The 16,509-nt window shown below is 42.9% G+C and overlaps 1 protein-coding gene across 5 annotated transcripts in view; it reads right to left on the minus strand.

The window, feature by feature from the left end:
• Positions 1-16,460, minus strand: part of LOC131951995 (beta-1,4-glucuronyltransferase 1) — a 111,886-nt gene extending 95,426 nt beyond the window's left edge. For 2 of the 5 annotated variants that reach the window (XM_059314480.1, XM_059314479.1), the window contains exons 1-2: positions 16,204-16,216; positions 1,235-2,791 (exon numbers count right to left, since the gene is read on the minus strand). In XM_059314480.1, the coding sequence (XP_059170463.1) occupies positions 1,235-2,380 (1,146 nt within the window). In that variant the 5' untranslated portion in view covers positions 2,381-2,791; positions 16,204-16,216. Of the gene's footprint in view, positions 1-1,234; positions 2,792-15,841; positions 15,951-16,203; positions 16,217-16,343 lie in introns of those variants that run through there. The other 3 variants (XM_059314478.1, XM_059314476.1, XM_059314477.1) reach the window with 3 other exon arrangements.
• Between the last annotated feature and the right edge of the window lie 49 nt (positions 16,461-16,509).

The following is a 16,509-nucleotide window of genomic DNA, read 5'->3' on the forward strand; positions in this document are numbered from 1 at the left end:
TAAGGAAGGAAGACGTACAAAATGCCGTGTGCTAGAACAAAAACAAAACGGCTACAAAAACAATTCCCAACTGCCATTTACCGCGTGCACTTTCTACAGGACTTAAGCTTTTAGTTTAGGATGTTCCGCTACAGGGGGGAAGTGGGGGTAGTAGAATATAAGACTGACCATCAAGAGTTGTCACAGTGTGTAGATACAGCTGCATGTGTTACATATATATGTGTATTTTAGGTAGCTGCTAGGTCAAGCTGTCCTACGCAACAATCTGATCCAGAGTTTTTTTCGGACATCTCTTCGGGTAAGCCCCAAGAAAAAAGCGCCCCCCCCCCCCCCGCCCCACTCCGGAGATAAAATCTGAAAGAAACACTGATCTGATCCTCCCTAAGATCGCTGAGGCCTTCGAGCACTTTGGAAAAACTTTGCCCACAACTTGAATGGGAATTATTTCTACACCGCTCTTATGCTTTCTGTTATTTGTTTATATAAAAATGTTTCTATTTCAAACAAAATGGACGCAAGTAATGGCTATTATTGAGGTTAGCAGACGGCTTCTGAGAAGAAGAAAAAAGCAACGTTTTTAATTGGAATAAATGGAAGTAATATTTATGATAATTAAAGAACAATAGCTTCCATTAGAGGTAAAAACCGTTGCGATTTATTTTGCTGTGTTAGTTAAGAGAGGTTGTTGTTGTCCTATGTTCCCCAGGGGACAAAAAGGAAGAAGGAATTTTTTTTTAAAAAAAGGGATTTACGTTCAGCTGTTAGTTTGAGAAATGTAAAGGGGTGTATTTCAATAAAGAACTGAGTTCATAATATTGAACGTTTTGATGATTAATGAGGATTGTATATAAAGAGGATTTGTTCATACAAAGATGATGTGTTCAGTGAAAAGATGATGTGTTCCGTGCAACGATGATGTGTTCAACATAAAGATGATGCCTTCATTGTAAAGATGTATTCAATGTAAAGATGATGTGTTCAGTGTAAAGATGGTGTGTTCAGTGTAAAGATGATGTGTTCAGTGTAAACATGATGTGTTCAGTGTAAAGAAGATGTGTTTAATGTAAACATGATGTGTTCAGTGTAAAGATTATGTTTTCAATGTAAAAATGTATTCAATGTAAAGATAAATTCACTGTAAAGATGTATTCACTGATGTGTTTTTAATGTAAAAATTGTTCAATGTGATTATGTTGCGTTCGGTGTATGTATAAAAAAAACGTTGACGGCCTACCTGACTGATTCTATTAAATCCATACTGTTTGAAGCGTTCATCATACAGCGGCAACGACGTCTTGGCGATGTAAAACGGTTCCCAGGGGTCCTCCCTCCCCACAGTGTACCCCACCTGGACCTCCCCTCCCTTGTCCAGCCCACGCCAGCGGTCATAGTTCGTTGGACGCTGACATTTCTGACAGGCGTCCCAGTAGAATGGCCGAACCTGCCCTCTCGTCCATTGTTCGAGCAGCTCCTGTTTGTTCTTCGGAATCCGAACTGTGTCTCGGACTTCGAACACTGGAACAACGTAGGCGGACAGGGAGTGGGAGGACGAGGGAGGGTTGATGACGTCAGATGTGAGGTTGGGGTGAGTGCGTTTTGAAGTGTGGGACATGAATTTCTGGAACTGAGTCCGTAAGTTTTCAGACGGCACCATGTCGACGTCGATCATGAATATGTAAGGCGTCTGGGCGTAGTTGATGGCGAGGTTCCGGAGCAGGTTGTTGGGATAGTCGAGATCCGGGTTCTGGTAGTTGATGTGTTTGAAATCGGGTTGCAGGAAACCCGGGTTGTCCAGGTTGTCCGTGCAGGACAGTTTCAGGTTGGACAGGCTTTCGAAGTTCCGAGGCGAGCGGCTGATGGGGTACACCAGGTGGAAGCTCACGTGCCGGAAGATGTGGTCGTTGCAGAAGTGGAAGTGGAGCAGACGAGAGACGGTCTCGATGAAATCGTCGTCGTAGGTGAAGACGGAAACGGAAATGGGACCGTTCCAGTTTTCGCTCAGCTCCGCCAGGTGGTGGATGTGGCTGGACGAGCACTGCGTCACGATGCTGACGTCATACTCGTTCCGGCCCAAGATCACGTGCTCTGACGTCAGGAAGTTGTCCAGCACGTGGTACGTCCCGCTTTTGTCGAACCGGTACGAGTTTTTGACGCGCTCCTCCATCTCCGCCGCCACCGTCTTGAACATCCGCCCCTGGAGCTGCCGCCCCACCAGCTTGGTATCCTTGACCTTGGCCTCCTTCTCCTCCAGCCTGGAGAGCAGGGCCATGTGCAGGACCTGCAGGAGGACGATGGTCAGCACCAGTGACGTCAGGCAGGGCCAGAAGCGGCAGCGGTGCACGGCAAACATTCGCCAGACAGGCCCCACCCTCTTGTACATGACTCCAGCCAGTCAAAGACCTCTCAGTCAAATGCCACCTTCCTGATCATGAGACCTATCAGTAAAATGTCACTCTCGTGTGCATGAGACCTCTCATTCAAATGCCACCCTCATATCATAAGTCCTATAAACAAATGCCACTCTCCTGTGCATGGCATCTAAAGTTTCAACACCTCCCCAATATCATCTTATCTAAATTTAAAACCACACTGATCTACCCCCAAAACAAATCAATGCCTCGTCGTTATCGCTTTTATTCTTGAAACAAAAAAAATCAATTCCCAGTCGTCACGCAAGCCCACACAACATCCAGCCGGTAGATAAATTGTGACAAGCCCTAATCCAAATCCAGGACACAGCTCAGGGATTAGGCCAGCCCATTGCTCAACGTCACATCCTGAAACCCAGCATCTGAAGAAAAAAGAAAACAACGATCGGGTTAGTGAAGGAAAAAAATATATAACAGCATGACAACACTGAATGGTCCGTTGGGAGATCTTATCTTTAGTGAAAGCAATTTACATTTCAACTCAAAGCCCATGACAACTTTATGCACCTAGCTTATTTCGATACATTTTTGTCTTCATCCAATAAACCTCGCAATTTCAAGAATTCTTCAGGGAACAAACCCACACACATACACACACACACACACACACACACATATATATATATATATATATATATATATATATATATATATATATATATATATATATATATATATATATATATATATATATATATATATATATATATATATATATATATATATATATATATATATATATATGGCGTGGTTTAGTGAGCTAGTCAACCCTCAAGTCTCGAGTTCGAATCCGGGTTCAAATTAGTTGAACTTCCCCGAGTCGACCCAGCTCAGGTGAGTACCTGACTCGTGTCAGGGAAAGGAAAAGCGGCTGGGCGTAGATCACAATATCTCCTTATTTGTCGAGGTCACTGAAACTGGTGAACTCTACTTCATCTGCCCCATGTGTCTTGAGCACATACGGGAAAAGATTCTATTTCTTTTTATTTCTCTACCCACGTCTACATACATTGACCTACGTCCAGATAAGGATTAAGCTAAAGCTAAAGAAGACAAAAAGACACACAGCTCGCCCACGTAGATCTTCCATATAAGTCTACTCCACCAGCCATTAATTATTGATCTCCCCTGGAGAGACCGCTATTGTTTTTGGCCTCTAAGATGTACATATGTACAACAGGGTAATGGCCCGTGTTTAGGGGGTATTGTTACAACATCCATTAGGGGGTGGGGGTGCTCGTGTGAGGGGTGGGGGTGCTCGTGTGAGGGGTGGGGGTGCTCGTGTGAGGGGTGGGGGTGCTCGCGTGAGGGGTGGGCCAACAGACGACAAAGGTGAAACAATATGTCTTCTGTTGGCAGGATGAAGATGAGTGCAGGTTTCTGTAACGGGGAAATACAAAAAAATGTAACCGGTGATTGATTTAAAATGTCTTGAATATCCAGACAATTCTAAAGAGGTTAATCTTAGACATGCGCAGTGGTAACAAGATGAGACGGCCATACAGCTTGTAAACAACACAACAAGATCCCTTCAACTGCTGGTACCGGCGATTGAATTGTGTTTAGAGGGATGAGTGCGGAATTCGAATCTAAGAATCTAACGTTATCTTTCGTTCGTTAAGAAAATAATTGTTATTCGTGTTCGCAGTCAGTGTATATAAAGCAGGGTTTCGTTCATCACACCGTCTCCGCCTCTCTCCCCTCCAGACTCATGAAACTGCCAAAATCTGGCCATTCTAAAAACAAGTAATTAAAAAAAGTCTAGTGACAATTTTAGCGCAATTTCCTTGTGTTATCTAAAAATAGCTCTGTCGTAGCGTAAATCAAGAGCAGGGTTAGTAAAACCATTGGTTAGTTATTAAAACGTTTTTTATTAAATTTTTTTTCAGTATTTTACATGTTTTATTTACAATAGAGTAACATGACTAAAAACCATTGCGCGCCCAGCTACCGAACGTGACGTCGCAGCCATTGAACGTGATGGCGCAGCTATTGAACGTGATGACGCGTGTGGTGTGGTTGCATAAAATGCCTACTAATTCGGTCCAAATTTTAATTAATTAAAAAAATTGTTTGTGACCGAACGAAAGGATATTTTTGAAAACTTTCTTCGGCAATATTGTTCTAAATTATGGCAAGAATCGATTGGTACATGTTTCAAGTCGCTAAGTGGTCTGGTTGCCGAGATATGGGCCAAAAACTGCTTTTTTTCGAGGTTGTTTGGCTTTTCCGGGAAATCCATGAAAGAAACCAGGAATTTTTATGGCCTATGTTCATCCTCGTAACTTGCTTAACATATTTGCTTTTGGAACTAGTCCTCGATATTGCTTCGTTTGAGGAGGAGATACGACTTAAAGCTGCGGACACACATCCATACATTCATTCATTCCCAGAAAAGACGAGTTAATAAACGCAATTCTCCAGAATGGAAATTGCGCTAAAAAAATATATACAAGTTACTCCAGTTTTAATGCGCAGACAACTGTCGCAAAAAATGTGATCCACATGTGTACAAAAGGCGCATTACATAAAATAGCAACTACACCACGCCCGTGAAGTGGTTAAAATAGCCACAAAACCACAGTCCTTGAAACATGGTTAAAATAGCCAGAGACCACATTCCTTGAAATTGTAAAATAGCCACAACACCAAGGTGCATGAAATGTTGTTAAAATAGCCAATATACCACATCCGTTAAAATATGGTTAAAATAGCCACAGCATCACATTCCTTAAAATGGTAAAATACCCACAACACCACGCCCTATGAAATGTGGTTAAAATAGCCACAACACCACGCCCTATGAAATGTGGTTAAAATAGCCACTAAAACCACGGCCTATGAAATGTGGTTAAAATAGCCAAACTCTACATTCTTGTGACCTCGTTTTAGAATGTAGTTATTTACATTCAGTATCACAGCCATTAAAAATTATTTCCATCGATGTAAAAAATAAATGCTATGCTGCTAGCCTATCACAACGGCAGTGCGCAATTATAATGCATTTTAGTGTCATTCTTGCCGGATTATTCCTATAAATATCGACAGAGTTACAAGGGCAGTTCTTGTATCAATATAAGCGGTTCTCAAAATAAGGTTGTTGTGCCTTCTCATTCTGTGATACCAAGTCCACTCTAAGGAACAATGGCATTTGTGGTCATCCATAAATGACGTCACGCTTTAATTGACGATTTTTACCTCCTCCCTCCCCCACACATATTCACAAAAAGCCTGACACCCTCCCCCCCCCTAAAATGACGTCACACCTCAGCCGATTACCCCCTTCCTCAAAATTGCAGTTGAATTTTTTCTTAAAACATCGATATTTTTTCCAAAGTCTTGTCTGAACTATGTCAACATAGAGTATTTTAATCATTTCCTATTACTATTACAAAATTTTTAAAACCAGTTTTCTAAAACGCGAAATACCGGTAAACATTCGGTTTCTAACATTGCTTTTTTATAACGCAAAAGTGTGACGTCACACCATCTGAACCTCTCCCCCTCATCACACACACCATCACAAAATTACCCCCTCCCCCCTTCGAGTGTGACGTCATTATGGAAAAAATCTTTGTGCAATATTTAGTTGTTGTTTTTTTTTTTTTTTTATATTGCAAGAACCATTGTAGTATAGTAGTTATTAAAACGTCTTGAAATAGAAACTTGACTAAAACTTGGAGCAACAGTAGGATAACAAAACACAGGTACCATAAACAATAACACGACTCAGCTGCCACATTCAATACATAACACCATTGGTGACACACACACACATCCCCCACACCACTCCCTATTCCACACACACATTCGGTGTCTACTTGTCTAATGGAGGGATATCACGCTGTTAACTCCCACACACTCCCCCACACCACTTCCTATCCCACACACATTCGGTGTTCACTTGTCTAATGGAGGGATCTCACACTATATTAACTCCCACACACTTCCCCCCCCACACACACACAACCTCCCGCACACACATTCGGTGCCAACGATCCTACACAAGGAGGCATCTTCTTGTCTAATGGATAGATCTCACGCTATATCAAATCCCACACACTTCCCCCCACACACTCAATCTCCCACACACACAACCTCCCGCACACACATTAGATGCCAACGATCCTACACAAGGAGGCATCCTCTAGTCTGATGGAGAGATCTCACGCTATATCAAATCCCTCTCCCACACCTACACACCCCCACCCCCACACAATACCGAAGCAATGTGTTCACTAGGTCTGTCTTTACACATCATAGTCACGTGATCCGTGTCCAAAAAGCACGCGCACTCGTGCACACACTCACGCGGAGCTGACAATAACGTCATTGGCTGGCTTAAGGTCAAAAGGTCACGTCCTTGTAATTTATGCATTGGTCTTTAATTCGGCATCGTGACAATAATGATGCTACTTCCACTGCCTCGGGACATTGAAGTGAGGGGGGGGGGGGGGGGGGGGGTGGGGGAGTCAGTATTCATTTCTTTAATCTCTGATCTGCGGTTCAAAACTGGTGTAAAACGTGTATAGTTTCAGGAAGAGAAAAAATAGGCGGAATATATACATACAATAAATATAAAGCCATATATTAGATGGAATGTCACGTGATACATTAGATGGAGGGTCACGTGATACATTAGGTGGAGGGTCACGTGATACATAATATGGAGGGCCACGTTATACAATAGAAGGAAGATCACGTGATACATTAGGCGGAGGGTCACGTGATACATTAGATGTAAGATCACGTGATACATTAGCTGCAAAAATAAGCTTGCAAGAATCGAATACCAAAAGTAATCATCCTTTGTTGAGCCTCAGCGATACCTCAGTCAAAGCGCCCGTGTGTGTGTATGTGTGTGTGTGTGTATGTGTGTGTGTGTATGTGTGTGTGCTGTAATTTCCTCCAGAAGAATGGGGCTGAGGGAGGATTACGATTGGTTAACTTAAAAGACAAAGGTAATCCTCAGGGGGAGGGGCAGGCGAGCGGGCAGCTGCCGGAGACTAATTGGCGGATCAGAGGACTTTCACGGCGGAAAGCTGGCCTTGTTTTTATTTATTATCCTGGATTACAGAGGGCCATAGTACACCAGTGGGGGGGGGCGTAGTACACCAGTGTGGGCATAGTACACCAGTGGGGGCGTAGTACACCAGTGGGGGCATAGTACACCAGTAGGGCGGAGTACACCAGTGGGAGGACGGGGGCATAGTACACTAGAGGCGGCATGGTACACCAGTGGGAGGGGGGCATAGTACACCAGTGGGAGGGGGGCATAGTACACCAGTGGGAGGGGGGCATAGTACACCAGTGGGAGGGGGGCATAGTACACCAGTGGGAGGACGGGGGCATAGTACACTAGTGGGAGGGGGCATAGTACACATGTGGGGGAGGGGCATAGTACGTCAGTGGGAGGTGGCATATGACACGAGTGGGTGGAGGCACAGTACTTCTGTGGGGGTGGGGGAGGGGCATAATACGTCAGTCGGAAAGGGGCATATTACATATGTGGGGTGTGTGGGAGGGGCATAGTACGTAGTTCGGAGGGGGTGGGCATAGTACACCAGATGGATGATGGGGTAGGTGGGGGAGGGGGTTGAGGTGAACACAATGACAGTAGCTAATGAAGTTTTTACTATGAAGACCACTCAATAAATACAGAGTGCCAATGAACACGCTATTTACCTTCGACAATCGCTAACAAGCCCACGAATTAGGAGATCACTCTTAGAACGGTATACTTGCAGCTAATCTAAAGGCCTACTAGGGACCGTAATCTCAGGTCCTCAACCCTTTCTTGGGGTGGGTCAGTGATCTACTGAATACCAGGTGGAATTGTCTGGAAAGTCTCCGTCCTCCTACCCAATTAGTTCTGACCCACTTGACCATGATGTCCGTATGGTCAAATAAAATACCTCGCATGGCAAGAAACCAACTCACTGAAAGACTTAATGAGAGGGGTGGGGGAGGGCATACTTTTTCTGCTTGGCTTAATATGCCGGTTTATGCGGAATTGACTGAATGACTGGTAGATAACGAGGGTTTTGGTTGCTGTGGGTTGTCGAGTGGGACAAGTAGAGTAATGCCGTTAAGCAAGGGCTAATTGTTTTCATTGTTGCTGGTGGTGGTAAACTCATAAATTAGGTTCACTGACCTGAGCCACATTTGGAACATGTGTTCACTGACCAAAGGCGACACGGAAACCATTTCACTGAAGTGAGGCGACATTTACAACATGTGTTCACTGACCTGAGACGACATGTACAACATGTGTTCACTGACCTGAGGCGACATTTACAACATGTGTTCACTGACCTGAGGCGACATTTACAACATGTGTTCACTGACCTGAGACGACATGTACAACATGTGTTCACTGACCCGAGGCGACATTTACAACATGTGTTCACTGACCTGAGGCGACATTTACAACATGTGTTCACTGACCTGAGGCGACATTTACAACATGTGTTCACTGACCTGAGGCGACATTTACAACATGTGTTCACTGACCTGAGGCGACATTTACAACATGTGTTCACTGACCTGAGGTGACATTTACAACATGTGTTCACTGACCTGAGGCGACATTTACAACATGTGTTCACTGACCTGAGGCGACATTTACAACATGTGTTCACTGACCTGAGGCGACATTTACACCATGTGTTCACTGACCTGAGGCGACATTTACAACATGTGTTCACTGACCCGAGGCGACATTTACAACATGTGTTCACTGACCTGAGGCGACATTTACAACATGTGTTCACTGACCTGAGGCGACATTTACACCATGTGTTCACTGACCTGAGGCGACATTTACAACATGTGTTCACTGACCCGAGGCGACATTTACAACATGTGTTCACTGACCTGAGGCGACATTTACAACATGTGTTCACTGACCTGAGGCGACATTTACAACATGTGTTCACTGACCTGAGGCGACATTTACAACATGTGTTCACTGACCTGAGGCGACATTTACAACATGTGTTCACTGACCTGAGGCGACATTTACAACATGTGTTCACTGACCTGAGGCGACATTTACAACATGTGTTCACTGACCTGAGGCGACATTTACAACATGTGTTCACTGACCCGAGGCGACATTTACACCATGTGTTCACTGACCTGAGGCGACATTTACAACATGTGTTCACTGACCTGAGGCGACATTTACAACATGTGTTCACTGACCTGAGGCGACATTTACAACATGTGTTCACTGACCTGAGGCGACATTTACAACATGTGTTCACTGACCTGAGGCGACATTTACAACATGTGTTCACTGACCTGAGGCGACATTTACAACATGTGTTCACTGACCTGAGGCGACATTTACACCATGTGTTCACTGACCTGAGGCGACATTTGGAACATGTGTTCACTGACCTGAGGCGACATTTACAACATGTGTTCACTGACCTCCGTGAACATGCCGATAAAAAAATTCCCACCTTGCTGATAAAGCGGGGGGGGGGGGTGATGTCAGACCTCGTTAGCCTGGTAGTTGTCAGGTGGGGGCCATCATGGAGAGAAATGTAGATACGGGGGTCACAAGGGGTCACCAGATGGGGATAGTACTGGGGGTCAGCAGATAAGGACGGAGGGGGCTACTGTGTATGACGAGAAGAGGGGGCGGGGTGGTCATACGATAAGTGGATACAGGCGTAATCTTAGCTTAAATACACTACAAGTATCGTTATAGAGTTGTCGAGTATGATTACGATTGACGACGTACCTAAGCCAAGGGTGTTCATATCAGAGTAACGAAATTCCAACAGTTAAGTGATGCTGATAGTTTTAAAAACAGCGGGATGAGTTTAGACAGGGAGATATGATTTTTAATGATTTTTTTTTTATGATTTAACTCATACAGGACAGCAATACTTATTGTATGAATAACGTTCAATCTGGTGTATGATTGGTATGCACAATCAATCGTTTCTTTATTCACAATGTATCTGAAGTTGAAGTCAACGTGGTCGGGCCGGTAAAGCTCATGGTCGTTAAACCAAAAAGTTCCGAATTCGAACCCTCAGGCCGACGAGGCTCAGTAGCTGGGGACAGCGACTCTTCTAGGAAAGACAACTCCAAAATCAAACAACTTCTGCCTTGTAGTTTGTTCTTGGATGAACAAAGGCTATGGAAGCCAATCCAGAACGAAAAGCAGTTTGAAATCGGAGTCAATGGCATTGATGGCGCATATGTTGACACGTAACTTGATTGTGTTTGATGTAATCCTGTCCAACATTATAATTAAGAACGTTTATACTCACAACAGCAACAAACTCAGTGAACTGACGACAACAACCTATCCAACTATCTTTGTAATTTTTCTCTCTAGTTTTTAATATTTCAATTTACCATAGAAAAAATATCTGCTCTTTTATTAATTCAGTTCTAATTAAACTCCACTACTCCTTTCTTCCCACCCCCCCCCCCCTCCGGAAAAAAAAATCCCCATTTGATATCATGACATGAAACCACTCTACCTTAATTACCTAAGCTTAATTAATCTAAATATAAACCTTGCTAATCCAACTCGCCCGTGTCGACACCACGACCCCAGAACCGTTAAAAGCTCCACCCCCCCTCCCCAGAACGTGTCAGCACGGCCGTCTGCTCAATAAACTAAGTAAAGACCTAATCGATGGCTAAACCGTCCCATTTTTAAAACAGTCCGGTTTTTTAACTGCCCCATTTTTTAAGCTTAAAGTAAATACCCAGCATAGTCCCCGGGGTTCGGTTAATTCCCACATTTTGAAAAAAAATTCCTTTAAATTAATTCCCTCCAGGTGTGCAGATATATTTTGTTTTGGTGGAGATCAATTCTACTACCGAATGAGTCTGTGAACTGAATGAGTCTGTGAACTGAATGAGTCTGTGAACTGAATGAGTCTGTGAACTGAATGAGTCTGTGAACTGAATGAGTCTGTGAACTGAATGAGTCTGTGAACTGAATGAGTCTGTGAACTGAATGAGTCTGTGAACTGAATGAGTCTGTGAACTGAATGAGTCTGTGAATTGAATGAGTCTGTGAACTGAATGAGTCTGTGAACTGAATGAGTCTGTGAATTGAATGAGTCTGTGAACTGAATGAGTCTGTGAACTGAATGAGTCTGTGAATTGAATGAGTCTGTGAACTGAATGAGTCTGTGAACTGAATGAGTCTGTGAATTGAATGAGTCTGTGAACTGAATGAGTCTGTGAACTGAATGAGTCTGTGAACTGAATGAGTCTGTGAACTGAATGAGTCTGTGAATTGAATGAGTCTGTGAACTGAATGAGTCTGTGAACTGAATGAGTCTGTGAATTGAATGAGTCTGTGAACTGAATGAGTCTGTGAACTGAATGAGTCTGTGAATTGAATGAGTCTGTGAACTGAATGAGTCTGTGAACTGAATGAGTCTGTGAATTGAATGAGTCTGTGAATTGAATGAGTCTGTGAATTGAATGAGTCTGTGAACTGAATGAGTCTGTGAACTGAATGAGTCTGTGAACTGAATGAGTCTGTGAATTGAATGAGTCTGTGAACTGAATGAGTCTGTGAATTGAATGAGTCTGTGAACTAAATGACTAGATGAACAGAATGCACCTGTGAACTGCATCAGTTTGTGAATTGAATGAGTTTGTGAATTGAACGAGACTGTGAATTGAACGAGTCTATGAACTGAATGAGTCTATGAACTGAATGAGACTGTAACTGTAACTGAATGATTAGATGAACAGAATGAACCTGTGAACTGCATCAGTTTGTGAATTGAATGAGTCAATGAACTGAATGAGTCAGCATTGCTTGCATGCTAGCTAGAGCTGGTAGGTCTGGACTGGGTCACGTGTCATCCACGGGTCCCACCAATTATGTTCTACTATGACATCGACGGAGTGTCACATAGATTTACACCACCTATTACTGACACAAAAAGCCAGGCGTCACCAATGGCAAACAATCTGTCCCTTAATTTTAACCATTATCATCAAAAAAGAAAACTAGAAGTTTCATTATTCAGCATCATCATATTTTCCCGTTCGTGCTCAATGCACATAGGGCAGATAGAGTAGAGTTGATCTGTTTCAGATACCTCGGGACATGATAGTGTAGTGCGGTCAGCACTATGCAAAGCCTCTGCTTTCCCTAACATGAGTAAGGTACCCATCAGAGCTGGGTGGACTAAGGGACATTCTGCTGACTTTCGGGTTACCAGTCTCTACCGCTAGGCCACACCACACTTTTTCATTATTGCTGGTCTTAAAATACGAAAATATGTACCCCTCCCCACCCCTAAAAGTAGCACGACTGTCAGAAAAGTCTGCCACACCCCCTCCCCCCTATCTCTAAATCCCGCGGTGTTGTTGAAAGAATGGACATCTTGCCGCATGTAGAAAATGTTCCAGTCTTTAAAAAGTTATCAAGAAACCGATGTCCATGTATCTGAAGACACGGATCAGTCGGCTACAGACTATAGACCAGCTAGCTGAGAACGTGAGAGGGAGATAGATTAAAACATACGTACAGATTATCCTCTGGAATTGGTTGCAACATCACCGACCATAGCTACAACATCACTGATCACAGCTACAACATCACCGACCACAGCTACAACATCACTAAACCAAAACGTACATGTGAACCGAACAGGAATGAGAAATTTTTAAACAGAATTTTTCGGACACAGTAGAATTCTAGACTTGGTTGGGGGGGGGGGGGGGCGTGTGAACCGGCATGTTAGTTGTCCCCCGCCCCTTTCCCGCTCTAAAAACAGGAGAGCCAGACGGAAGATTCCAGGTGGGTCGTTAGGGAGCAGGCACGGCTCTCACAACACGATAAGACGCGATGATGGATGCCCGGGGGAGAGTCTTGTGTCTGTTGTCTGCTGACCAAAGTCTTGTGTCTGTTGTCTGACCAAAGTCTTGTGTCTGTTGTCTGACCAAAGTCTTGTGTCTGTTGTCTGCTGACCAAAGTCTTGTGTCTGTTGTCTGCTGACCAAAGTCTTGTGTCTGTTGTCTGACCAAAGTCTTGTGTCTGTTGTCTGACCAAAGTCTTGTGTCTGTTGTCTGCTGACCAAAGTCTTGTGTCTGTTGTCTGACCAAAGTCTTGTGTCTGTTGTCTGACCAAAGTCTTGTGTCTGTTGTCTGACCAAAGTCTTGTGTCTGTTGTCTGCTGACCAAAGTCTTGTGTCTGTTGTCTGCTGACCAAAGTCTTGTGTCTGTTGTCTGACCAAAGTCTTGTGTCTGTTGTCTGACCAAAGTCTTGTGTCTGTTGTCTGCTGACCAAAGTCTTGTGTCTGTTGTCTGACCAAAGTCTTGTGTCTGTTGTCTGACCAAAGTCTTGTGTCTGTTGTCTGACCAAAGTCTTGTGTCTGTTATCTGACCAGATAAAATACAGATACGGTTCCCTAACCAGGGATGCCACGGTTCAATAAGTCCCATACGATTTACCATACTTGAAAACAACACTATATTATATACGAACTACTCTTATTTAAGTTCAAATCACTATGTCATACTTTGTCACATTACAAAGATCAATCACAAACAAGAAGTAAAGTATACGCTTGACCTTAACCAGAACCCCCCCCCCCCCCAAGCAGCCGACACTGACGTAGTGTAAGCACTGGGTGTTGATGTAAGCCATCGCTAACACTGACGTTACTTTGATGTAGTGTAAGCACTGGGTGTTGATGTAAGCCCTCGCTAACACTGACGTTACTTTGATGTAGTGTAAGCACTGGGTGTTGATGTAAGCCCTCGCTAACACTGACGTTACTTTGATGTAGTGTACGCAACAGTAGCCAGCTCGCTGTTGTACACACAGTTGTTGAATATGGAACATTGAAATATGGAGGCGGACACACAGGCTCTATTGACATGACATAAGGGTAATCAAGTTCATGCTATGAGATCGCTACATATTATCCTCGACGCCAATATACATACATATTGGATCTTGTCCAAATAGGACCCGATAATGATGCAAGCAGTGCATATGCTTGAAGTTAGGGTCAAGGTTGGGGGTAGGGTTAAAGGTACCCAAATACAAATCTTTCCATGGAAACTGTGCATGGCATGTCCTAATTTCACCCTATTCAATAAAATTTAGAAGTACAAGTTTCAAATTATCTTTTGTATAATCTGTTTTGGTTGGGTTAACTTTTTGGACCGGGCATATCTAAACGATCCTAAATATTTATAAAGACATGTATTGAGATCGCTACACATTTTCACCGTCCTGGGCGCCCATATACTTGCATATGCATAACTATAAGGACTTACTCTGGGTGCGTTGCCTACCATAAATTGCTTGATTATTTTAATAGATAACACAAAAACGTACGACTTTTTGTCCTATCACAAGAAAAGTCTGTTTGATGTTCATATTAGATGCAAACGGGGAACACATCTGATTTTTTTCCTTTACTTAATCAATTTTTTTTTATTATCCTCGATCAATTTAAAGCTGGGATTAACGCGTAGCCCGTGTGCATCTTAAGCGTGACACTTTCCTTTAACGCCAGAAAAAAAAATAATCATCTTATCCGGTTACTTCCCCTTTTAAGCTGAACCAACTCTGGAAGTCATTCACCCTACCCCGCCCCCCACCACGTGTTACCCGCCACTCACCCTTGACTGAGCTGTGCTAATATAACCGTGCACGACTGCGGGGACCGCGCAGCTCCTGAATAGTTACAGTAACAGTGAAGGGTGGTGTCGTGTCAATAGGCGACTGGTAGTCACCACGTACCGGCTAAGCTGTGTAGTACTGTGTTTCTACCATACGGGAATTCCCGTAACCAACATGGTACAGTAAAATTATTGGGACGCGGGAGTGAAGAGAAGGGGTGGGGGTGGGGGGGGGGTGTGAGCATGTGCGTTAGTGAGCAGCGTTGACCGAGACAAAGAAAATATGGAAACTGAGACGACAGCTTTTTTTTTTTTAATTTCTAACCTATTTTTAACAGTGCGGAGCTAGATCAAGAAGCTGGCTACACTCGTTCATTTTTTTCACTGGAAATTACATGGGGAAAATAATATTTATGATCAGCTAGGCCTATAAGAAATTATTTTATTCGAAATAAAAAACGATTGCCAAATACTAAACAATACCCTACCGATTAAAAATTTTGAAACGTGTGATATGGCCTGAATTATTTTCAATGCTCAGAAAACTAGAAACCAGAAAGATCATATTTGTGAGCAAAAGCAAGTCAACATAATAAACAATTTATCTCCATTGTTTCTTACCCACACACACACACCTCCCTGCTTCTAAGAAAAGATGTAATCTAGATCTAGGCCTACTTTATTTACTGCTAATATAGGGCAAAGATGATATCACATCACCTTCTGTATATTAGTATAAACTTTAAGGGAAGAGATAATATAGAATATATACTTACATAATCATATAGAAAAAAGGCCTATTCTTCGTCTATAGGCCTTATTAATAATTATTGGTCCTAAATCTATTACTGCCTTGAGTTTACATAATAAGTTAAAGTTTACATAATATTACATATCCCGATCACCATTGATCTAACTAACTAGATCTAGAATCTAGATCAGTAGATCTAGAATAGATTCTAGCTCCAAATGAAACACATATTCACAGAAATGTAGATTTTTAAATCTAAGTCTAGATCTAGACTCTACTTTAAATTTAATAAATTAGGTTCGAACTAGAATCTAGATCAAAAATCTAATACTGAATGTGCCAATGTGGCAAAATGAGCACGAATCTGTAACAATTAAATTCACTGACTAGTCGATGGATGTAGAATGTAAATTGTAGAGAATCTAGACGAGTTCATTTTTCATTAAACCTTAGGGGCCCAGGCGTGAAGCAAAACGCAGCTTTATAACAAGTTTATGTAACGAAACAGCACTGAACATTTAACGTACTATGCAACACATTCGATTAACCACAATGAGTGAGTGACTAACTTGTCAGTCTAGCTTCTGTGTTGACGGCACACTGAAGTGAATGAGAATTTTAAATTCCACACTGTTTGTTATGAAAGTTGGGGGTATTACTTCCGTAAGGTCGTTGCGCATGTTCAGTATAACC

The sequence above is a fragment of the Physella acuta genome, unplaced genomic scaffold (assembly GCF_028476545.2).
Source record: "Physella acuta isolate Inbredline_101_S28 unplaced genomic scaffold, ASM2847654v3 ptg000844l, whole genome shotgun sequence".
NCBI classification, from domain to species: Eukaryota; Metazoa; Mollusca; class Gastropoda; family Physidae; genus Physella; species Physella acuta.